The sequence below is a fragment of the Mustela nivalis genome, assembly GCF_964662115.1.
Source record: "Mustela nivalis genome assembly, contig: HAP1_SCAFFOLD_494, whole genome shotgun sequence".
Taxonomy (NCBI): domain Eukaryota; kingdom Metazoa; phylum Chordata; class Mammalia; order Carnivora; family Mustelidae; genus Mustela; species Mustela nivalis.
In genome coordinates, this window is record NW_028136162.1 from 16,093 (window position 1) to 41,407 (window position 25,315).

Here is a 25,315-nt window from a genome sequence, read left to right on the forward strand (position 1 = left end):
GTAACGGGCCTACAGAAAGCGGATGCGCCTCCTCTCGTATCTTCGACTTTCCGCTGGCTGGCTCTGCACATGCTGAGCCATTCTGGACAAGGGCAGTAGCCCGGGATGGCACAGTAATGCCACAGAAGGAGCCTGGACATCAACACCAGGCGTGCCAGGTCAGCCCTGGGCCGTTAGTGCCCAAACTGTCAAATGAGAGAAAAATAAGCACCTTTCATCTCTAAACCACTGTTCTTTGGGGACAGAAGTGCCCTTCACTGTACCTATATTCTAGCAAACACTGGGGGCTGGGGTGGGGGAGCTGTGACACATATCCAGCTGGTGGCTGCCATCTAGTAGGAGACAGCAAATTTTTCTGTCAAGGGTCAGACTATAAGTCACTTCCCTTTGAGCCACATGGTCTCTGTTGCAATTATTCAGCTCCACCACAATAGCACATAAGCAGCTGCAGGAAATACATGAATGAAAAAGCGGCGTTATTTATTTTATAAATAAACCTTTATTTATAAAAACAGATAACAAATGTCTGTAGGCTGCAGTCTCCTGACCCCTACTGTCTAGGAATGTTTCTAATATTTGGCAAGATCAGTTTTTTTTTTTTTTTTGAGAGAGAGTGTCCACGAGCACACGAATGTGTGGGGGAGGGGCAGAGAGTGAGGGAGGGAGAAGAGCCCAACTCCGTGCTCGATCTCATGACCCTGAGATCATTACCTGAGATGAAATCAAGAGTCAGAGGCTTAACTGATTGAGCCACCCAGGTGACACCCACCTCCCCCTTTTTTTAAAACAAAGTTTGGAAACTGAACTTTTTGGTGATGTTTCCAGATTTTAAAAAACACCTTATAAGTCAAGCAGAACACATGTGGGGTTGAAGTGTGAACTTGGGCTGCTGGCTGCTAGTTTTCAAGACCCACATGAGGTCCCAAAGGGTGTAGAACAGAAGCTGAGCTGGTCCCGGCCAAGGTACAATCTCACCCCTGCTGCCTACAGGAGGGCCCTGGGTTGTGAGACCTTCACCATCCATCCTTTGGCTTTTGGGGCTCTTGATCTGGGCAGGGGAAAACAATCCCGCTAATTTTCTGGGGGTGGAGCTGAGGTCTCTTGAGGTACAAGTGATAAATGAGAAGGAAATGCTTTTGCAAACTCCAGAACACTATAAATATTAGATGCAAAATGCCACAGGACTGAAGTCTCTGTTTTTTTGGCAGACAAACTGGCTGAGGAAGCAGGGCCGGGAAGAAAGGCATTAAATAAACCCCGAGCCCCAAAGCTCTTAGGGCTGGGGCATTTCTAATATTCTGTAACTGGATCCTTTTAACTTTGGGCTGCTTGCAAGGTTACCACATGAGTCTCTTTCTTCTGCTTTTGAAAAGACACCAAACGCAAATGGCTGCACAGAGAGACAAATCGATGCCGTGAAAGTTCTGGATGCGGAGATGGGATCTTGCTGAACGGAGAACTGTGGGAAAGCAGATGAGGAAGGTGGGGGGCATAATGACACACGAAGGAGGCATCTCGTGCTGGAAGCAGAGAAAGCTGGGCAAAAGGCCCTCCTCCCACTTGCCCCCCGGGGGGGGGGGGGAGTGAAGCTGGATTTGGGTTTCTATAGCAGACATCTGTTTTATTTTTCTGCCCAGCATCCACGCTCCTGTTTTTGGTAACTGCCTTCTGAAGTACCTATTCAAGTGAGACTGTTTCTGGCTCCCAGCTCCTGGGCTAGGCACGTGATCTGGGGTTGCCCAATCGGGGTGTCCTCCTTCCCCTGGCCGCTCGGGTTGGCCAATCAGGGTGTTGCCCCTCCCCCGGCCTCTGTGATTGGGTAAGACAGGGGCATATGACCCTCACTGAGCCAATGAAAGCCTCCCCTGACACTTTTGCTGGAGCACAGGGAAGAGGCTCTCTCTTTCCACCAGGGTCACTACACCGGTGTGGGGGGGGGACCTGGGAGGGCCATCTTGACATCACAAGGCAGAACCTTCCTGAGAATAAAGCTAACCCAAATGAGAGAAAATCCAAGAAGCAGAATGACGGGTTGTGGTGACAGTGTTTGACTACTGGGACTCAGCTAAATTTGCCTGAACTAATTGCAATTATATTTCTCAGTGCTGGAAAAGGGAGACAGTAATCCAAATTTCACCTTGTTCTCATTTTCTGCTTACTTCAAGCCTAAGGCCAAAGAGTCCTCTGTTCATTCAGATCTTTTTTCGGGCGCCTAATACCTGCCTGGCACTGTTCTTGGACAGGAGGATACAACAGTGAACAAAATAGGTAAGAAATAAATTCAAAACACCTAAGACAATTTCAAGGGGATGATAAATCCTACAAAGGACATAGAGCAGGGTTATCGTGGTAGAGAGTGACAGCGTTGGTTGGGGAGGCCAATTCATGCAGGGAGGTCAGGGAAGCAGCAGGGATGTTAGAGACAGATGGTGAATGATAACAAAAAACAAGCTATGTGAATAGCGCTCTAAGCAGATGCAACCACAAGTGCAAAGGTCCTGGGGCAAGTGTGAGCTTGGGATATTTGAGGAACAGCAAAGAGGCCAGGCAGTCTGAGTATTGTTAGAAAGGAAGAGAGGGAGGAGAAGGTCACAGAGAGGGGAGCTGAGCAAAGCCTTGGCAGTTTTAGCAAGAAGCTGAGCTTATAGGGCATCAGGCAGCTGATAGAGGGTCTCGTGCCGGGAGTGACATGATTAGAATGGCATTTTTCAAAGCTTCCTCTTGGTGCCCGGTGGAGGAGAGGAATGGCTAACCACGGGGAGAAGCAAAGATGAGCAAATAACCAGAGTGAAAGCCTAGGACTGCTCTGACCTGTTTGTGGCAAGCTCACTGCCCTCGAGGAAGGCTGAGCGGTCGGAGGTATGGAGGGCGGGCTGCTTGGGCCTCAAATTACATGCTGCCCTTGGTCCCCGACTCCTTGGGAGGGTCATGCATCTCCAGTAAATGAAGTTGGGGCCCATCCATGCCCGAAAACTCGACTCGCTGGGCATGGCAGGCTCTCCCAGCGCTAGTGACAAGTTTTATCACCTGCTGAGTCAACATCAGCAAGGGCGGTATTTGAGAATCTTTCTGTCTCCTTTTAAGCATGGTTTTGTCCAGAAGGATGGAATGGGTGGGAGGGCTGGGGAGAGTGAAGAGAAAACCCACAACAGACTCTTGGAACAAGGCCTGGGGAGACGGTCGTCACTGGATATTTAATTATCACCTTGGAGGAAGGCGACACTAAGCTGATCCTTTGAAGGGCAACTCTCATTTCCACGTCCATTTCTGTGACAAATATTTTGTAAAGCTCCTTTATTTTCCTAAAAGAAAACTGTGAGTAATGAAAATTACCTAGGCACATTTTTTCCTCCAAGAAATTAATACAATGCCCTAATTACAGCCTACAAGAAGAAGAAAAGGAAGGCAATTTATAACAAAAAAAAATTTCCGTATGAACTTCCAAGCCCATCCATTAAGGAGACACGATGGAGTAGTCAGGTGGCACCTAGACACGGCTGGGTGGGCCTGCGGTGCTCGCAAGCCAAGAGCTTCTAGTGGCCCTGCCCTCAGCTTGGAGACTTTCAGGAATGTGGGATAACTCCTGGAAAAACTTGGCACTCAAGTATGATATTCCTTCCACTTAATGATCACTTACAGTCCTGGAAAGTTCAGAGGGTCCTAACACCGTGCAGAATGCCCGTGGTGGTTATGCATAAAATGGACTTAGGGTCAAGGCTCAGATCACAATACATGTCAAAGAATCCATTCATATAATGATCTGGTGGAAGACTCAGAAGCTGTGTGGAACAAAAGAACTGGGGAGCCGCTGCGCACAACAGGCCACAGAAGGTCCGTGGTTCCACATCCCCAACGTGGACAACCACCAGGAACACTTCCATAGATTTTGGCCCCTAGGGGGCAGTATGTTCCCTTGGGAACCACGGGTTAGAAAAAAGTTTGCTGCCCAGTGGTCTGTGGGCTGAATCCATTCCACAGGTGTGTTTGCTTTGGGTCGGCCTGGTGTTTTTATTTACTTTTTTAAAAGCAGAGCAAACAGGCCGCATTCGAAATCTGGACAATCTGACATGGAAGTCTGGGTGTCACACTTCCGACAGATGAGGAGATCTGGCACCTCTGGGCCCATCTATCATCCAATGGGCACCTCGGCCTGGGCTGTAGGGTGCTGCCCCCTTCCCCGCCTGGCCCCTCTGGGCGCTGGGGTTTGGTTTCTCTGGGGAGGAAGGGGCTCACACAGGCACAGCAGACAGTGGACCCCTAGGTGGCCTTGGGCGGGCTGATACAGAGGGGCACCCGGTTTCCCTTTCTTTGCTGAGAGCCCTCTCCCTATGATGGCACAGATGCCATTCTGCTGGAAGTGACCGGCTGGCCACAGGTGGGGGTGTGTGGGGTGTGTGTGTGTGTGTGTGTGTGTGCACGCACATACGCGTGCGTGCCAGGTGCTCAGAGGAGGACCTGGCTGTGGACAGGTGGGACCTACAGGCCCCAGGCTGGAGCCCCCCCCCCCCCCCCCGGAGCTGCCCTGTACTCCTGAAGCCCTGACCCGTGGTCTAGCCTCAAGAAGGCCTGGAGAGGCAAAGGAACCAGTTCACGGAGCTTGGGCCTGAGCGGAAAGAGGGGAGGCGCCCACCTCACATTAAGGATTGAGGAAGAGGAACCATGGAAAGTGCCTGGCACGATACAGGCTCCATAGGAACAACTTGTAATTCTAAAATGATTGTTGGCATTCTTTTCATCTTCTGAAAGCTCTGTGTGCCCTCTCCAAAATTTTGCTTCAATTATGCTCTCCGCCAAGGCTGTCCGAGAGGACTTTTTGTGACAATAGAAAACATTCTACATGTGAACCATATGCTCCGGCACGCATGTGTGCCTAGTGGGCACTCGAAGCGTGCTTAAGGTGACTAAAACACCAAACTTTTAATTTGACTAATTTTTAATTAAAGTTAGATAGTTCCCAGTGGCCAGCAGCTACCATGTTGGGCCCAGCAGCTCCAGTGTAGACCCTTCTAGAATGTTCAAGGGAGTTGCAGCTCATGCCAGGGAGAGACTGTGAAAGGTCACATTTAGCCTGAAAACTCCCTTCAAACCCTTGGCGGTTCACAGGCAGGCTTTACGCATCCGCGCAACACAGCTTCCTGCTTCTCACTTGCATTTGACTTCCACCATTATTTTAATGCCCACTGAAGTGAGACGCTCCCTGAGTAAAATAAAAGTTAGAGACCCTGTGAACGGAACCAAAGCAAGTTCCCCACAGGCTGGGCAGCCACTCTTAGGACCACAGTGGATGGCGAAGGGAGAGGCAGCGGGTTTTTCTGAGAGACCCTGAGTATCTTCAGGTTCTTCTCGTTTAACACAAGATTCTGCAGCTTTAATGGAGGTTAACGTGTCACTGAGGGGATTAAATTGGGTGGTCCGCATGAAAGAACCCCGCTGAGGTGGGTTGAATTTCCTCTCCCAAAATATACGTTCAAGTTCTAATTCCAGGTCATGTGAACGTGACTTTATTTGGAAATAGGGTCTTTCTAGATGTCGTCAAGTTAAGAAGAGGTCATACTGGATTAGGGCAGGGCCTCATGCGGTGGCTGGTGTCCTTAGAAGAAGAGGGGAATTTGGACACGGACACCCACAGGAGAAGGCCACGTGCAGAGAGAGAGAGAGTGACCCTTGGAGAGGTGGGACTGGGAGCAGTGCAGCCGCAAGGCAAGGAACACCAGAGATTTCCAGCAGCCCCCAGAAGCTGGAGGACACAAGGACTGCAGGGGATTATAGTTGTGCTGTTTGAAGCTACCCAGTGTGGGGTCTTTGTTCCAGCGGCTACAGGAGACCCACACACCTGCTACCAGCTACTGGGCTGGGACAGAAAGTCTGGGCTCAAGTGTCACCTGGGGGCAAAGAGGAATGTCCACCCGTTAGCCCGACACCCAGCTTCTGAAAAGTTGGGAAGTGCGACCACATGCTTCCTGTCTTTCCAAGTGGTCCCCTTCATTTCCAGCCCCAGGGAGCCCCTCGCCCTGATGTGTGGGCACTGGTCACATGACCCTCAAGGGTGGAGTCATAGCCAAGGCACTGGGTAACTTACTCACCTATGTTGTAACTCCACTATACACAGACTGGAAACTGAGGCACAGATGGGGAAACTGAGGCCAGAGGGGGCCAGGTCTCAGCTCATGATTACAGAGTCAGAAGCAGAACCAAGTTCTCTAGACGCCTGCACCAATGTTTTACTTGTTTTGAAATGTCAAGATCTTAGAGAAGGGGAGTGCCCATGAAATCAGAATTGAAAGAAATTCAGCTTGAAGATGAACCCACGTGGACGTGACCCACGTGTCCCCCTGGGCCAGCCTGGGCCCTGGAGGGCTGCCTGACTCCTGTTAGCATTCTCAGGGTGGGTCTACTTTGCAGGGCGGGTGAAAATGCTCTGAGGTCACACCCCCAGGCCGGAGAGAGGGGGCAGCTGGCCGAGGGAAGAACGGAGCTGTGTGTGCATGCGTGTGTGTGCTCATCTGAAGGGAGAGGAAGGGAGCGGGGGGCATGAACAGGAGAGAGGCCAAGCACAGAAAAGGGTGCCATTGTGAAGGCAGGACAGCTGCACCCGGGGCCCCCCGAGGAGGCGCCCACAGGAAGAATCCAAGTCCTTTCTTCTGTGTGTGTGCAGAAGGGCCTAGAAGAAAGGAGGAGGGGCTGAGAGTGGGGGTGGGGAGGAGAGAGGGGTATAGAAAAATGGGGGGGGGTGGCGGGGGAGCTGGCTCTGGATGGGACACGCAGACTCCTCTGTTCATCCTGCCGTGATTCCCTAAGCACCTGAGACGGGGGGCGTCCTCTTGCAGGCACGGGGATGCCGAGGGCACAGCCCAGGCCGTCCCCGATTCCATGGAGCAGATGTGTCAGAAGGGAGGCGACCAGTGGCAGAGCCCATGTTAGTGCTGGCGAAGGCCAGAGAGATGGACAGAGCAGGAGGCAGCCTAGGGAGTCCCGAAGCAGGGGACGGGGACATCCTTTAACTTGGGGGGCTGGACAATAAATACGCAGCTATTTGTTACGTGGTGATGAGGGCTCTGAAGGAAAGTAAAGCAGGGTGCGGGGGTGAAGAGGGGGCAGGAACCTGCTTTCAGATGCGCTTGTCGAGGAAGGCTTCTCTGAGGAGGTGATCATTAAACAAAGATCTGGGGGAAGTCAGTGAACGGGCCATGTAGATGCGTAGGGAAAACGTTTCTAGAAAAGGAAAGAGTAAGTGCCAAGTCCCTTGAAGGGGTGCCAGGTGAACCGCCTGAGAAGCAGGAAGGAGTAGCGTAACGGAGGGGGACAACAGGAGGTAAGGTGGTCGTGGGCGAGGGGCGAAGGGCAGATCATCAGGACCCCGAGGTGACCGTGGGGGGGCTGCAGGCAGAGGAGAGACAGGACCCCTCCAGCTGCTGAGGCGTGAACAGGGCGCAGCGAGTGGGAAGGGGAGTAGCGCACAGGGAGGGGAGGGCTGTGCTGTCCCGGAGAGATGTGGTGGCAGCTCCAGGAAGGTGCACGGTGGGCTCTGGAATATCCTGGAGAGAGAGCTGGCGGGGTTTGCTGATGACTACATGTGGAGTGACAGGAGGGAAGAAAAGCAGGGATGACACGAAGGTTCTGGAATCTGGGAGCTGCCAGGGGAGATGGTGGGACATGTTCGGGGAGGGGGGGAATGCCATCAGGAGGCTGTTCTGCACGCGTCAGGTTTGAAATGCCAGGCGCACGTCCAAGGGGAGATGTTAAGTAGGCGGCTGGAGGCTGGGGTTCAGGTCCAGTGTGGTGTTCAGGGCAAGAGGCTAAAGGCAGATCAAACAGAGTGGTGAAAAGAGGGAGGGGTGAGGATTCTTTCACAGAAACACAGAGGAAGTCACCTGAGCACCAGTCCTCATGTCTGTGCAGTCCTTCACACACACACACACACACACACACACACACACGCCGGCGGTGAGTCTGGTCAGGGATGCCTGAGGCCGCCTTCCTGGCCTCTTGTGCGAGAGGCAGCAAGCTCCACCGATGCCTCATGGGCCCTGCCAGGGCCGGCGTCATGGCCCGGAGCCTGTCTCCCAAGCAAGGGCGGCCGCCCAAGGTTGACGGCCAAGTGGTGGCCATCCTCGGCTGACCTCCCCTGGCAGCTTTGTGGGAGCAGAAAAGTGAAAGTGATCGGGGGGGGGGCTCAAGGCCAAATTCCTAAACAGCTCCAACCAGGGGCCCTGAGGTAGTCTGAGCTTGTGATAAGAGGCCCCCACCCCCCCCACCCCTGGGGCTCCTCTGGCACATTCTAGAACACGATGAGGGAGGGGCCGAAAGCTCACCACCAGTGCCCACATCCCTACAGAAATCTGTACCAGATGGCAGAAGCTGGGCACGGAAACCACCTCAGAACTGCCAGATTCAGAGGGTCGCGGGGAACAAGAAAAGTGTGACCCCAACGAGAAGACAATGGGCACTTCTGTCTAATTCACCAGCAAGCGCCAGAAAAGGTGTCCCCCCTCCCCACCAAAGCAGTGTACCAGAAATCTGGGTGTGTTTTCCTTCCTTCTCATTCCCATAGTCCTTGATTTCCGCTTTGCTGGAAATCGCCAAAGTGCTCACGGGCAATAGAGGTGCCCACATGCGTTCCCGCTGCTGATGTGTGGGACTCCCTGCTTCCCCACATCCCCTCCAAACTTTGGTGTGACGGCGCCTCTGAATATTTGCTGTGGCCACTGTTGCCTTCATTTGTGCTCTGCTGATGACCAGAGAGGTTGGGCACGTGCTGCCAATTTTAACCCGTGTGCACAATTTATTTCCACCATCCAAGCTGATCTCTCATGACATTCCTGGGAACACTGCTCTGGGGTGGGTGGTCCGACGTGCTGCCCCTTGTGAAAATTGTCACCAACACCAGGGTGAACATTGCCTAAGTGCTTACGGTGTGTCACTGTTCTAACATTTCATCCCCACAAAACCGTATCAGCTAAGCAACATTCTTATCCCTCCTCGAGGTAATCAAGACGAAGAATTTAAATAACTTGTCCAAATCCACTCAGTTAGAAAGTGGCAGCATCAGGATTTGAACCCAGGCAGAGTCCTTGCTCTCAACGGCTTTGCGAAGAGCTGGAAGGAGTCTCACTGCCAGAACACTACAGAACTTTGCGCCGCGGGTGTGCAATGCGAGTGAGCACACTCAGGCAGCTGGCAAGTGCTAAGAGTTGACTGAGCACCGTTTAAGGTACCTTTTGTAAAACCTGAGGATACAATTCATCCCTTTCAGGGTGTTTAGAATTGAGATCCCAGCCCCCAGAGACAGAGGAAGCCAACATACAGAGATACCCAAGAACAGAATTTCTTCAATGTCACATCTCACACTTCGTCCTTTGTCCGTATCTACTGCAAGCACGGAGTAGCAGAAAGTAAGATGTTTGCCAAACGAAAACGCAGATCTTGTAAAAGATGCCAGGCTTGGGGAAATTAATTAAAGCGCTGCTGAAGGAGAGCTCGAGGCACATGCAAATCCATTGACAAACACTATTCTGCTCTGTGAGGTAACTAAAGAGGCCGCTGGAAAGGATGAGGAGGTAGTAAGTACTACATGGTGGGGGGTGGGGGGAGATTCAGGAGTCAGAGGAGTCAGAGAGGCCCTTGGGGAGATGGAGCAAATCCCTAATGCTTCTGCAAAAATGACCTGTTACGGTTTTGCTGTGTGAACTGCACGTTCAGTAAAAGACATCACATTGTGTCGTCGCTTCAATTTGTTGGACAAGTCACACCCCACCTCTAACTGTCCCTTCACCAACCCATTAGGTTAAAGAATGAACCCATTAGTCACCATCACAACATAACATTTGTTGCCATGAGATACGACATCAAATAAGGTTATTTTCAAAATTTTGTAGTTTCCTTTTTTTTTCTCCCCAAGATAAAAGGCCCAACTAAATGCACTAAAAGCACTATTTACATGAAATGCTGGTCCACCGTTGGTCCACTTAAGGAATGTTTTTCTGGTTCCAGTCTTATATATTTCAGGATGATCTCTTGTACTCAAGAGGGGGTCACACACACAAGTGGCTGTGAACCATTACTAGAGTTTGATAATCTTCCCTCAATATCTGCTGTCTTCTCCTACAGAAAGGAATTTCTAGCTGGAAAAATGGTCACCCAGAATGGAGACTCCATTCTTAGGTTCCTCTGCCGTGACTCATTTCTCATCAATGAAGTACAAGGAGAAATGGAAAGCGGCTGAATCTCTCATCAATTGGAACACCTAAATATATAAAGCATATACTAACAGACCTAAAGGGAGAGACAGACAATAATACAATGATAGCAGGGGACTTTAATACCCCACTTTCATCAACGGATAGATCATCTAGGCAGATAATTGTAAGAAAACATTGGCCTTAAATGACATGGTAAACCAGATGGACTTAACATTTACAGAACATTCCATTCCCAAGCAACAGAACGCACATTCTTCCCAAGTGCATGTGGAATATTCTCTAGGACAGATCATATGTGGGACCACAAAACAAGTCTTAATACATTTAAGAAAACAGAAATCATATCAAGCATATTTTCCAACCACAATGTATGAAACTAGAAATCAATCACAAGAAGAAAACTGGAAAATTCACAAATATGAGGGAGAGTCGACAACATGCTATTGAATAAGCACTGGGCCAAACAAGAAATCTAGAGATATTAAAAAAAAAAAAATACCCTGAGACAAATGAAAATGGAAAGGATATATCCCAAAGCATACAGGATGCAGCAAAAGCAGTTCTAAGAGGGAAGTTCATAGCGACAAGAGACAAGAAAAATCTCAAATACACTACCTAACTTTACACCTCAAGGAAAAGAAGAACAAAGCCAGAAGTTAGTAGAAGGGAGAAAATAACAAAGATTATAATGAAAATAAATGAAATAGAGACTAAAAGAATAGAAAAGATCAAAGAGGGGTGCCTGGGTGGCTCAGTTGGTTGGACGACTGCCTTCAGCTCAAGTCATGATCCTGGAGTCCCGGGACCGAGTCCCACATCAGGCTCCCAGCTCCATGGGGAGTCTGCTTCTCCCTCTGACCTTCTCCTCGCTCATGCTCTCTCTCACTGTCTCTCTCTCAAATAAATAATATAAATAAAATCTTACAAAAAAAAAGAAGGAAAGATCAAAGAAGCTAAGAGCTGGTTCTTTGAAAAGAACTGCCAAATTGACAAATCTTTAGCTAACTTACCTAGAAAAATAGGGAGGACTCAAAAAGAAAAAAAAAAAACCAAAAACCAAAACCAAAAACCCAGAAATGAGAGGTGTTACAAAGAAATTAAAACAAATCCTTTGTTACAAACAAAGGATCATGAGGCTACTATGAGGAATTATGTATCCACAAATTGGACAGCATGGAAGAAATGGATAAATTCCTAGAAACATACAACTACCAAGACTGAATCAGGAGCAACTAGGAAACAAATAGACCATTTACTAGTAAGGAGACTGAACCAGTAATCTAAAACCTCTCAAAAAACAAAAGTCCAGGACCAGAGGGCTTCACTGGTACAAACATTTACAGAAGAATTAAGGGTGCCTGGGTGGCTCAGTTGGTTAAGCATCTGCCTTTGGCTTGGGTTTGATCTCAGGGTCTTGGAATCGAGTCCTGCATCGGGCTCCTTGATCATTAGGGAGTCTGCTTCTCCCTCTCCCTCTGCCTGCCACTCCCCCCGACCGTGCTCTCTCTCTTAAATAAATAAACGAGGGGTGCCTGGGTGGCTCAGTGAGTTAAGCCTCTGCCTTCGGCTCAGGTCGTGATCCCAGAGTCCTGGGATCGAGCCCTGCATTGGGCTCTCTGCTCGGCAGGGAGCCTGCTTCCTCCTCTCTCTCTGCTCACCTCTTTGCCTACTTGTGGTCTCTGTCTGTCAAATAAATAAATATTTAAAAAAATAAATAAAATAGTAAAAAAAAAAAAAAAAAGAATATCCACCCTTCTCAAGTTCCTACAAAAAAGAGGAGAAAACACTGTTAGACTCATTCTATGAGGCCAGCGTTACCCTGATACCATCACCAGACAAGGAAACCACAAGAAAAGGAGATTATAGGCCAATATCCCTGATGAATAGAGATGAAAAAACCCTTGACAACATATGAGCAAACTGAAGTCAACAATACAGGAAGAGGATTACACCCCAGGGTCAGGTGGGACTGACTCATGGATGTAAGAATGGGTTTACATCTGCGAGTTAGTCTATGTGATGCACCACGTGAGCACAGTGAAGGTTCAAAACCATACGATCCTCTCAATAGACACAGAAAAAATATTGGCAAAATCCAACATCTGTTTATGATAAAACCTCTCAACAAAGTGGTTACAGAGGGAATGTACCTCAACGTAACAGAGGCCCTATGAGACAAACCCACAGCTGACATCACACTCAGCAGCAAAAACCCCCTGAAATCCTGTCCTCCAACATCAGACCTAAAGTTTTCTACATAGATCTTGTAATCAGATGTTCTAAAGTTGGAGTATGAGCTACGCTCTGCCTTCAGACAGAAGGCAATGTTCTTTTTCTTTTAAAAAAAGAAATTGAGTTTGGCAACTTTTATTATTATTTTTTTAATATCAGCAGATTTCAGCTAAAAATTCAGGTTACAAATATTTGAAGGTTGGTTACCTGCGAGCACATATGGCCATAATTACCTGGACCTGAGAGGCAGATGCCCCTTCCAGCAGGAGCCCTCTGGTCTGCTGTGGGACCACTATCTTGGTTCTTTTATTTACCTGCAGGTTCCTACAACCACCTGGGGGGGAGGGTGCCCGTGGTTAACTCTGACACCTGTGGCTTTCTGCAGAGACCCAGGAACCAAGAGGCTTATGTGTATAGGATAGAGGCCTTCCTAGTTCTCTCCGGAGCAGCCACTGTCTGGGTGACTGTTGCAGGAGAATCGATCTGCAAGGAGACACACCTTCCTCTTGCTCCCCACCCCCAATGTGCACCACCAGCCACATGCGTATCGGAGGGAAAGCCCCCCCACCCCCCGCCCCAGCAACCCCCAGCTTGGAAGGCTGCTTCATTTCTGAACTGAGTTGAGGGAGGCATCCATCCTTCCCTCCTGTCACTCCCATCACACAAGCCTCTTGTCCCTTGGATACAACTTTCCTGGGGTAGCAATATCTCGGGCACGATGTCTGATTTCACGATTGCGTTGGTTCCTTACCCAAGGTGTGGAGAATTCACTTCTTAATAATTCAATCGAATTGAGTTTGGAAGATTTTGCAGTGGGGCTGGAGAGAAGGGTTTTCATTATGTCTTTGCCCCAGGCCTGGCAGGTGAGCCTTGGGAACCGATCAAGGCACCTCCCTCAAGATAGACAGGAAACCCCACTTGCTCTGTATCCACACCCCCCCAAACGCCAGGATAGCATCCGGCAGTACTGACCACCGGAGAGATGGGAGCCTGCTGGGTAGTGTAGACAGCAAATGTAGACAAACCATCCCTGTCAACCTGGGCCAGTCTGCGGGGTGGCCATACAGTCCCACATATGCTCCTCTCCATTTTCCACACCAATTTTCATCCCCACCCCAATGTTCTTCTGGAACCTTCTTCCATACTGACAGTCCGAAGTCAACAAATCAGTCCCCAACATAACCCACGGTGAACGCAAATCATGCATGAGTACTTCTAGCCTCTCTCTGTATTATATTTCATATTTTAAATGGACTCATAAAAAAAAATTCAAATTCCTTTGGAAAAATCAGTTTTTCCCTACTATAGGCAAATCGTTTTGTACTTTTTAAATGCAAAATGCACAACTTTTAAGTTAAAATGAAGTTGTCCGTGGGCTACCCCAAATCATCTAAAATCCCGGCAGGATCAGGACCCCAAACTGGCGCGAGGTCAAGGCCCTCGGCACCACTTCCAATGCTCCCTGCCCGCCGGCCCGCCCACGGCCTCCAGCCTCCCCTTACCTGTCCGGTAGCCCGTGCTGTTGAGGTACACGGCGAAGGTGCGGCTCTCGTGCTGCGTCTGCCAGGAGGGCGAGGAGCAGTTCTCGTTGTTGGTGTAGGTGTTGTGGTTGTGGACGTACTTGCCGGTGAGGATGGAGGAGCGCGAGGGGCAGCACATGGGCGTGGTCACGAAGGCGTTGACGAAGTGCGCCCCGCCCTGCCCCATGATGCGCCGCGTCTTGTTCATCACCTGCATGGACCCTGCAAACAGGAGCCAAGGTGAGGTGCGGCCGGCCAGCTCCTAACTAGTGCCCCCGCGGGGCCACAAGGCATGAGTGGTTCTCAACAGGGCGGCTCTCCCATCCCTGGGGAAGGGGGTACATTTTGGAAATTTCTGGGGACGGATGGGGGCAAGCGCCACGGTCACGTGTGGGCTGGGACCAGCAAGGGACATCTGGGCGAGAAATTTCCTGGGTCTGAAGCCCCACTGGGTGGCCACGGGGAGCGGGTGAACAGCTGTTTGTCAAGGATCCAAGCCTAAAATGGAACTTTGTTTTACGTAGAAACAGAACTTTTTTTTTTTTTTTTTTTTTTTGCAGGCTATTAATGTGCAGTGCATTCCTTTTTTTATTTTTTGGAAAGCAACCACTATGTAAACCCAGGGAAGATTATACTTTGTTTTGTTTGGAACTTTCCCAAGAACTGTTCACTTTTACTGAAATCCGGTCATGCCAGCCTGCTGGGCTCACCACCTCCCCGCACACTCCTCGGCCAAGTGCTCTGCTCCTTTGTCCACATGGTCCTACTTTGGAATCCACTTTCCCCTCTCTCCCCAGATTCGACCCACCAGCCAAGGCACATCTCTTCTAGTGCTCACTCTGGCTTTTGATTCCCTTGAGCCCTTATTATGCACACAGCCTGTGTTATTGGGACTTAATTATACACCACCAGGTAGTGTGGCTTCATTCATGCCTTTTCTTGCTTCTCAATGAAGCCGCAGCAGCGAAAGGCACTTAGGAAGGAAAGGAAACTACCATGTTCTAGAAGCCGTACTGTGCACAGGTGTCTTCATGGTCACTGCCCTGCTGAGGGCCCCATGAGGGCAAAGGCTATGTGCCTTGCTCAGTGCTCAATCCTCAATGCCCCCATGGTGTGTGGTACACAGCAGGCACTCAATAAATGTTTGCAGAGTAGATGAGTAATACTATGGCTGGTATCTGAATATTTAGTAGGTTTAGGGAAATAGTCAATGGAAGTCATTTTCTTCTTCCTTTTTGTGGCCACCTTCAGGCGCTTTCCTTTTCCTTAAAGTTCTCAGGGTCTGTTGTGGCTTGAGGGGTACAAACACTTCCCCTCCCCGACATGTCCACATCATAACCCTCAGAACCTGGGAACGTGATCTTACTTGGAAAAAGGGTCTTTGCAGATATAGTTAAGGATCTAGGGGTGATCTTGTTCTGGACTACCTGGGTGGGCCCTAAATCCAGTGACAGGTGTTTTGTAAGAGAGAACAGAGAAGACACACAGACACGGAGGGGTCTACAGGCATCTGAAGTTTCTGCGGGATAGCTGCCGATCCCAGTCACCAACAGCCCCTCAGAGACTCAAGGACAACTAATCAGACCCACCTCAGCCCTCTGTTCCTACCGGGAAGAATGAAAAGGAGATTTATATGGCTCTTTTAATCCCATCTTTCTGCCAAATAGGGATGGAAATAGAGTTAAGAGTTTCCCTGAGGCAAACATAGATCATATCTCCTCACTGTTTAAAATCACTGGATAGCTTCCCATGCACTCGGAAGAAAAACTGAATTCCTTTCCATGGCCCAAGACTCTTCTAGACTTGCCCCTGCTGCCAACCCACCTCCTGTGTTCCTTTGAGCTCATCTCTCCCCTCCCCTTTGCTCACCTGGCTACACTGGCCTCCTGAGGGTTTCTCAAATGCTCCAATCTCATCCTTGCCCCAGGACCTTTGCACTTGCTGTTGCTTCTGTGTGGGGCTCTTCTTGAGACTTGGCCTTGCTGGCTTGTTCTGTTATTCAGAACTCAGCCCGAGGTCACCTCCTCAGTGAAGCCCGGCTGGCCTCCCCATCTGAAGGAGCCCCCACTGTTTACTCCCTATGTCACCAGCCATATATTTCTTCTGGACATTTATCACCTTCTGAAATGGTTTCCTTTATTGGGTCATTTGTTTGTGGTCTACTTTCCCTGGACTGAGGGTTCTGGGTGACTCAGGGCGCTCTCCACTCCCCCGCCAATTCCCCCCTAGGGGAATATATAATCGGTGCTCTATAAAAACTCACTGGGAGATGGAAGGACACACAGCAAAGCCTGCCCTTTCCAGCCCAGCACTTGACGTGGTTTTAAAAGGGACACCCTCCCAGAACCAGGTGTGCTCCCTGAGCCTCTGGGCCAAGGCTCCCAGCGGTGGGTGGAAGAAAGCAAGGCTGCAAGCAGAGAACTGGCTCTTGGATTACGAACTGAACAGGAGTCATCAGGCCTCGGGACTGTGTGAGCGTCTGTTCTCAAGGTCACATGCCCTCCCAAGAAGCCCCAGGGGACACAGCTGTAACTGGAGGCAATTACAGGGTTTCTACCAGGTGTGACACTTCCCTCTGGAGGGGATGGATGAGGGGGGCTTTCCGAGGCCTGCCTGACCATCTGGTGCTCACACGTTGGAGCCTGCAGAGGGAGCAGGCCACCGCCTCAGGGTCAGGCAGAACCGTGGGATGCCCCCCTCCCAGGCCTGGTGCCCTGCCTGGGGAAGGGGCAGGAATCCAGACAGGCCTTCTGCTTGCCCATCCGTTCTCCCTACATGGAATTTTTACTGCCAATTGAGATAGTAAGGTCATGCCCCTTGGCCCCCAGCTTGCACACTGGCTACATTCCGACCTCATGGCCTTTGCCTGAGCTGTGCCCTCTGCCTGCAGGGCTCCCCCCAGCCTCCCTCAGGTGATGGAGCAAACATCAAATATCTGAGGGGACTTCCCGAGCCCGGAATGGATGCCGCTGCCCTTGCTTCTGGCACTCACCGTGGCCCCTCCCCTTGTACTTTTCCCCACAGCACGTCTTGCCCTCGGACCCCACTTCTAGCTCCCCTGTTTGCACACTGCCTGTTGCCCCTCCTGGTCCAGCCACATCGCAGCAGGGATCTGGGCTGGCTCTATTTACCATTATGTTCCCAAACCTAGCACAGTGCCTGGCACACAGCAGGTGCTCAGTAAATATCTGCTAAATTCAGAAACATAGGACCTTCTTCATTGGGCTTCTATGGACCTTGAGAGCCCCAGCTGGTTTGTATTCATAGAGATGTGCCTTTTGTGCGGTGGATCTGAAAAAAATCTGACTTGAAATAGCATCCGAGAGATCCCGTGTTCTCCAGTTTGCCACACTCCCCACCATGCCCTGCAGTCTACACCCATTCCACCCATTCATATTACCAGCCAGGTCCCTGAAGGCCTTGGAGCTTGGCAACCTCCTAATATAATTTAGCTGATGAGACAGGTCCAAACTTTTCCTGGGGCAGAGGGCAGTGTTCTACGCCAATAATAATCATCATAATTATTGAGAGCAGTGAGTCTGGCTGGCTGCATGCTTGTGGTATGCACCATGCTGGGCATGTGTCAAGCATCATTTTACTTAATCCCCCAACAGCCCTTTTGAGGACAGGGAATTAAATGACCGGTCAGAGCTACAGAGCTTGGGAAGTAGGATATGCAGACTCAAACCCAAGCCTGACTGACAGGAACAGCAGGTGCTAGGTATCATGTTGCAGAAATGTACGGTCTCAGAAATGTTCCAGAAATGTATGGTTCACACCACACTTGAGGTAGTGATAATTCACCCAGGGAATGCACAGGGCTCCCTATGCACTTGGTCAATCCTTGGTTTCAGGGAGGCTCAGAAGGGTCCTGGGCTGGATGTTGGGTCCCCTCGTCGTCCCAGAGGTGGCTTTAGCTGGCACGTCAGCTGTGGGAGCAGCACAGAACCACCTCGCCAAATATTGGGGATGCCAGTGGTGGGAAAGCGACTCCCTTTACTACCGATGAGCTCCAGGAGAAAATGTCAGCTGGTGCCATCGTGTCCTTCATACCCACACGACTCCTGTTTCCACCGGGAGGGAGCCAGACACCTGCTCAGAGCTCTCAGCCGGCAACATCATTGGCTTATGCCGAGTCACGTGGTTTAGTGTCCTCTACTTAGGGCAAGTGATCCTGCCTTCTCTCAGTTAGGGTAGTGGACTCTCGTTCTTTAAAACAGAACAATCACGGCTGATTAAAAGAGGTCAATCCTAGTACAAGCAGCACATAGGTGAGAAAATTCTGGAAAGGGGAGGGCCTGGCTGGCGTGTGGCACACACGGGCTTCGTAGAACCTAGTGCGGCCCCCGCGGTGAGGTTATGGGACCATGTTGCAGACACCTTCAGAGCCACACACCCTCAACTGAGCTCCTGCGGTCACCGGCCCCCTCCTGCCTCCTCGGCTTCCCTCCAGTGACTTAGATAATAATCTTGCTACGCCTTGCTTCTATCTCTCCGGTCCCACATCCAAATGAGCAGCAAGGCCTGTTGCTCCTCCTCCAAAGTATATCCATCCTGCAGTCTGGTTGCCTCTTCCCGGGGCACCTGGTTATCCTCTCTCCTCCGAGCTAGGTCAACTGCTTTGCTTCCTGACCGGACGGACCCTGACCATTTCTTCTGCAAGGAGCAGGCAGAGTGCCTTCTCTCCTAAGCAGCCTCTGTGGCTCCCACTCAGCAGAGAACAGAGTCCCTGGGGTCACCCACAGGCCCTGCTGAATCCAGACCCCTTCCCTGCCCACTCGCTGCAGCCACAGGGCCCTTGTCTCTGCCCTTGGACTTGCCAGGCCTGCTTCCACCTCCAAGCCTTTGCCTCTCTGTTCCTTTTGCTTGGAATGCCCTTCCTGCAGCATCCCGATGGCCTGTGCCCTCACGCCCTTCTCATCTCTGCTCCCAGCCCCTGACAGTTCAGACTCCTTCTGTAAGTTTCTGACGTCTCCATATTTACATATTTATCCCGCTTGTCGATTGCCCGCAGCAGCCTGGTGTCAGCGCGGGGAGGGCTGGGACAACCCACGGTGCCTCCCAGCCCTGAGGCCCAGGGCGGTGCCTGGCACAGGGCAGGTGCTCGGTAAATACTCATAGGAATGCATCTAGGGCATCCCAGGCAGAACCAACGTTTTGCACGCTCCTGACACACTAGGAGGAGAAAGGATGGAGCGGCTGGTAATGAGAACTCAACCTCTCTGCATCTCCGGGGACTGCAGGAAGGACAAAGCTGGCTCCCCACGCAGCCTGCCAGACCCTTCTGGAAAGCAGGAGGCCGCCACCTGGTGAGTAATTCACCTGCAGTCTGCAGCCCCGAACGTCACGCTGGCAAAACGCAAACGGCCAGCGGAACGGTTTCTTTTTCTTTTTTCTTTTTTTAAAAAAAGATTTTATTTATTTATTTGACACACAGAGAGAGAGATCACAAGTAGGCAGAGAGGCAGGCAGAGAGAGAGGAAGGGAAGCAGGCTCCCTGCTGAGCAGAGAGCCTGATGCAGGGTTTGATCCCAGGACCCCAAGATCATGACCTGAGCCAAAGGCAGAGGCTTTAACCCACTGAGCCACCCAGGTGCTCCCTCCCTTGCGTATTTTTAACAGGCTCAGAACCAGGGTCTCAAAGCACTTCCGTCTCTCTCCTCCTCATCTCCCTAGGAGGTGAGCTGATGGGCCGCTCTCGCCACCCCCTGCACCACCTGTCTGCTTGGTGCACTCACCCCTGCCCCAAGCAGCCGGCTGCAGGAGAGCTGTGTCAGTCTGCTGCTGCTCGAGTACGACTTACCAAAGCCCCAAAAGGACGGTGGCTCCCGTGCAGAAACAGCACGAGAAGCGAAGCGTCCCCGTGGGACAGTAACCTGCTGTATTAAAACGGCCACAGCGACAAGGCTCTACAAATCCACATCTGGAATACCGAACCACAGGATCTGATCTGCTCGCCCTGCCCAGCCCTGATGTGGACGGACAGATGGCTCTGATGGGAGGGGAGAACCCGGAGGATGTGGCCACACAGACAGAAAGGCCAGTTTTTATTATTTTAAGTGATGCCAGCGGCCAACCCAAACCTGCATTGTCCAACATAAACCTGGGGGCATGCAAACAAAACCAGGCCGGCTTCCTTCCATGATCGAACCCTCCAGCCTTGCCTTGCCGGGCCAGGGCTCAGGTCCCCCGGACAGGTCTCAAGGTCCCACCCCCACCGACTATGTGGCATAACCCCCCCTCCCCGTGACACTCCCCTGCCCACCCCTTTCTGATCACTTTTTGGAGCCTCCTCAGCACTTGGACTGTGCTATTTTCATTATCTGATATCTTTTGTTAAAGTGACTTTAAACAGTACACCTTAGTCTCAGCCCAAGTAACTATGTGAACTTTGGTGCCTGATACACTGATTTTTTTTTTTTTTTTTGGATGAACGTCAAAGTAAGTTTGTAAGCAGTTAAATCGAGGTTTGCTGAGTTATCGCATGAGATACCTGTGCCTTACCTGTCGTAGAAAGTCATTTCAGGAAACACTGAACGAACACGTTCTTCTAAAGGTCTGGGTCAGTGCAACCACTACCTCGAGGGAACAAGCAGGTGCTGGGGAATTTCAAGATTCGAACCATGACCCAATTTTTGCCACCCACAGGGCTTAGGCGTTTCCCAGCCACTTTCTGGCCTGGGGGCCCCTGCCAGCCGGGAGCAGATGCCCCCCACACCCCTCTGTGACAGACTCCGGAGGCCCCCCCAAGTGGGCGGCATGGGAGTCACTGATCATGATGGATAACTAAGGAAATGATACCTTCTGACATTTGTTTTCTTAAAGGTATAGGTAAATAATTAGAGTCTGTGACATCATCCCTCCTTGGGAAAGCCTGGCAGGGAAACGGGATACAGGGAAGAAAGACAGCCCTTCAGTAAACCCAGAGTCTTGACTTAAATCAGCATTTCCTGTCTCTCACCTGAACTACTGGTGGCCAGAGGGCTTCTTTGAAAGGTGAAGCCATAGCACGTGTTCCTCTGCTCAGTCTTTTCCACCAATGGACCATCTTGCACTGAATAAAAGCCAGAGCTTCCTCTTTGGCCCAGGAGACCCCATGTGACTTGGATACTGATTCTCCCCAGCTACAACTTGTACCTCTGTCCCCCACTCTCCTGCTCCTCTGGTCGTGCTGACCTCACTGCTACTAGAATGCACCAAGGCACCAAACATGCTCCTGCCTCAGGGCCTTTGCACTTGCTGCTCTTGCAGCCTAAATGCCACCCTGCCCCCCCGCCGTCCCCCGCCCAGCACCGGGGGTCATCCAGGTCTTTGCTAATACTGCCTCCTCGGGAGGTTTTCCCTGTGCTGTGCTGAATCCATCCTCCTTCCTGCTCCTTGAGAAAATGTTCTTAGCCGATTTATAAACTGTAGATAATGGTTGCCTCTGAGATGAGCATTGTGAATGGTGGATGGGGAAGCTTTGCTTTGAATTACTTGAGTATTTTAACGTGAGACTGTGTCAGTCATGTAATTTGAAATACCCTGGAGGTGTGGGAGGGAGAAGAGAACTGACTGGAAACAGGCTACTCTATGAATACTCCAGGATATGCGTTGCATTCCCACCTGTGCCTTTCATTTGGAGAAAAAATAATCTAGCCTGGAATGTTCTAGAAGAGGTCTTTTGGCAAGGACCCCTCATATCTGTAGAGACCACAGTAACTCTAAATACTAAACAAGAGGCCACAGTCAGAAGGCCAGAGGCATGACCTGTCCACAGAAATGCTTGGTTACACTTTTTTCAGTGTATCAAGAATGCTATAGCTTTTTTTTTTTTTTTAAAGATTTTATTTATTTATTTGAGGGAGAATGAATGAGAGAGAGCATGAGAGAGGAGAAGGTGAGAGGGAGAAGCAGACTCCCCAGGGAGCTGGGAGCCCGATGCGGGACTCGATCCTGGAAGTCCGGGATCATGACCTGAGCCGAAGGCAGTCGTTCAACCAACTGAGCCACCCAGGCGCCCCAAGAATGCTATAGCTTTTTAAATGAGCTTTGTGGGCTCTTGGCATTTTTGTTTTCATGGGTCTCTTCCCCTGTGAAAAATTTAAAAAATTTCTACTCATCCCAACTCTTTTCAGGTTCACAGACCCAATTCCAATGTGGGGTGTTATATGCCTCCCTCCACCCCCAAGGCCACAGATCAGTGGTTCCAATGACCTCCTCCTTAGGTTCTTTAGTTTGCTAGAGTGGCTCACAGTCCCAGGCTGTGTTCTCTCTCCTCTTCTCTGGGTTGAAAATGAGGAGCTGAAGGGCCACATGGCATGGGGACCGGCGAAGGGTGAAGGGGACATGACCTGTGTCCTCTCCAGGCACCATCCTTCTCTGAATGATTCTTTTGTCACCTGTTTAGCTCTGTATGTTAAACAGGTTCCACCGCTGAATGTGTTTGTGGGTGTAACGCACACATGTGTGCTTCTGTTCTGGATGGAACACGGGGCCCTGCCTTGTCTGTACACTCTGGCTATCAAAGAGCCCACAAAACAAAGGGTGAGCTGACTGATGAAACCACTGACTTTCTCTGGGCCTTCATTTCCCGTCTGTAAAAATACAGCACATGAATAGCTTTAGGTAGAAGATTTCTTTTGACTGTGAAATTCAAGGACAATTCTAGACTACTCTCTGTCACCTTATGCAGTATGCTGGGAAGGGCTCTAGAGGTACCTGGCCCGAGTTCGAATCCAGACTTTGCCACATCCTATGAACCCGATACCTTGTGCAAATGACTCAACTCTCATATACTTCAGTGTCCTTGTCTGCCTCTTCCCCATGGGATGTTCCAAAATTTAACCAAGGAAAATACCTTTACTGCAGTACGAGGCATACCAAAAGCATTTAATACATGCTAGCTGTTACAAATTTTAGTTATCATAGCTCCCAAGTCCTGGGAAACACAGTTCACAGAGTGCCTCTGGACAGAATCTGGCCTGTGTGTTCGACTTAGTTGGGCTTAAAAGGTGTTTGAAAAATTAATTGAGAACTTTTTTTTTTTTTTTTTTTTAAATAGGGAGATTTCATATCAATCCAGCTGTCTGGCTTTGCTTGAAAAAGACAGAGATCTGGCCTTGGTGGCTCCAAAGGTGAGTGGACCGGAGTAGCAAGGGCCCAGTTTAGAAGGTCCACTCTGCTTCTTCCTGCTCCCCATTTCCACATTTACTGGACCTGCCGGGCCCTTGGAGGCCCTGAGTTTACAACCTGTACTGCTTCTACTTCAGCTGAAGGGACCAGCTAAGTAAACCTCCAAAGTAACACTTACTGTGACCCAGAGCCCCACAAGAGAACAGGCTTTAAGAGGAGGAGGAGAGCTGTGGGTCTGCCTCTAGGCTAGAACAGAACCTTGACCTAGACTGGCAGGTCGGGGGAGGGGGAAGGGCCATTCACTCAGGCCACAGGTGGCAAAGCACCTGTGTCCCGTGCTGTCCTCCTGCCACTGGTGACTGCCGGCCAGGCTGGAATTCCTGTGGCCGTCCTCATAGGGTCCTCGAGTGTCCCTGGAATGCCCGCAATGTACCGGATCAGCTTGTGAGTGGCCTGCCCCCCGCGGACTGTTTAACAACCGCGGGAGGCCGGGCCCCCTCCGTCCCCCTGCCCGGAACAGCTCTGTGCCCAGCAGGGTGGGGGAGGGGCTGGGGGTGAGCATCAGAAACAGAGGCCACACCTGGACAGAGGGACTCCATTGTCTCCCGGAATCTGATGCCCCTCCTCGCACCAGAATGGGCTCACTGCTGTCCGTTGGTGACTACCATGCCTCCAGCTCGACCCAGAAGAAACACAATGGATGCCGGGGACCCTCTGCTCGGACCACTCATCCTCACGGTGGGGCAAAGGGGGAGCCGCTCCTGAGGCGGGGATGTCACCAAATACAAGCAAATGCTGTTGCTGGTTTCAGCTCCAAGAAGCCGAGGCTCGAAATCGGTGCGTCAACCCGGTATCAAGGAAGCAGGTGTCGGAAAGGCGTGTTGGCATTTCATTAATGAACACTGGACTGTCAGAGAGATCCTCAAGTTAATTTTTCCTCCTCGGCCTCCTGCTAGCTCTGGCCATGAAGCTTCTGGGAGCAAATTGTGCTACAGCACTTCTGAATGGAAGGGAAGTGGCCCAGAGGCCCTGGGAAAGGGCAGGCCGTGGGAATCATCAATGGCGCTCGGCAGTCACCGGTCACTGCCTCTCTGAGGAGCTCCACCCACATCCTGCTCCTTGCCAGAGGCTGTGTCTTCGATGAGGCAAGGCCTCTAGGGGAGTTTTGCCAACCTGTCCTCATGGGCTACATAGGGCCAGTCACCTAGCCACTGGCCTGGTGGCGAGGAGTACAAAGCAGGGGGATGTCTGACCGGAGCCTGAAAACCTGTTCCTCCTCCTCCCCATGTCCCTTTCCCTGTAAACACCACTGCCATCTGCCATCCGCTCAGCTGAAACTCCGAGTGATTCTCGATTCTCCTTCCCTCCCCCTTGCAATCCAGCCACAAGCCCTGCCTGCTGACCTTCCAAACAGAACCGGCTCTGTCCCCTCACTACCTCTGCAGAGCACCCCTGGGCTCCCACCTCGAGTCCCCCCCGGTCTCCCTGACTCTGATTTCGTGCCTGCAGCCAGACTGAGCCGCTGAAAACACGGATCATGAATATTGACCTGCTTAGAGCAGCTCAGTGACTTTCCACGGGTTTTGGAATAAAATCCAGACCTTCCCCCCATCATTGTCCTCCTCACTCCCCGGGTCCTGCTGTCCCCCTCAAAGTTCCTGGCAAGCCCATTCCTGCCACGTGGCTCCTGCACTTATCCTGGTGCCTGGGATGGTCCTCCCCCAAATTCCCATGTGACTCTCTCCTTCTCATGGTGCAGGTGTCACCAGTGCCCTTCGTACAACACCCCCGCCATTCCCCTCCGGAGGTGCTGCCCCTCACTGGGACCCTTGCTCCTGATCTCTGGTGTGAGGAGAGACCCAGGATGTCTGCCAGTGTACGTTCCCCTTCCTAACAGGCCCTGGTTTTAATCTTTAATGCACCTAGCTAGGAAATCCATTTCCCAGACTGCCTTGCAGCTAAATGTGCAAGTGGTCCTCCCTGTGTCCTTCTAGATCTGTTCTCTGTCCAATGATCCAGCCCAGGGAGCTGACCTAGATGGGCTGTATCCACAACTCTCTTTACTCTCTGGCTTTCGACTGGAATTGGCCACTGGAAGTCCCTGGGAGGAGATCAGTAGAAGAGAAAAAGGACGTTGGGGTATGCAATCCTCCTTTTCTCTCCCTGTGGTATCAACAGAGGGGGACAGCTCCTACTGCGTGGCCCGTGGTCTCCCAGTAACCATTTGCTCCCCTCATCCCCTTGGTCTTG

General features: G+C 51.0%; 1 protein-coding gene and 1 long non-coding RNA gene across 2 annotated transcripts in view; one reads left to right on the forward strand and one right to left on the reverse strand.

Moving 5' to 3' along the window:
• LOC309857193 (extracellular sulfatase Sulf-2-like) overlaps window positions 1-25,315 on the reverse strand; it is a 75,329-nt gene that overhangs the window by 15,482 nt on the left and 34,532 nt on the right. The window contains exon 3 of the mRNA XM_082750005.1: window positions 13,934-14,173. Coding sequence (XP_082606131.1) covers window positions 13,934-14,173 — 240 coding nt within the window. The remainder of the gene's footprint in view (window positions 1-13,933; window positions 14,174-25,315) is intronic.
• On the forward strand, window positions 19,060-23,978 carry LOC309857194. The gene is made up of 2 exons (XR_014307527.1): window positions 19,060-19,260; window positions 22,995-23,978. It is a non-coding gene; the product is annotated as an uncharacterized lncRNA (long non-coding RNA).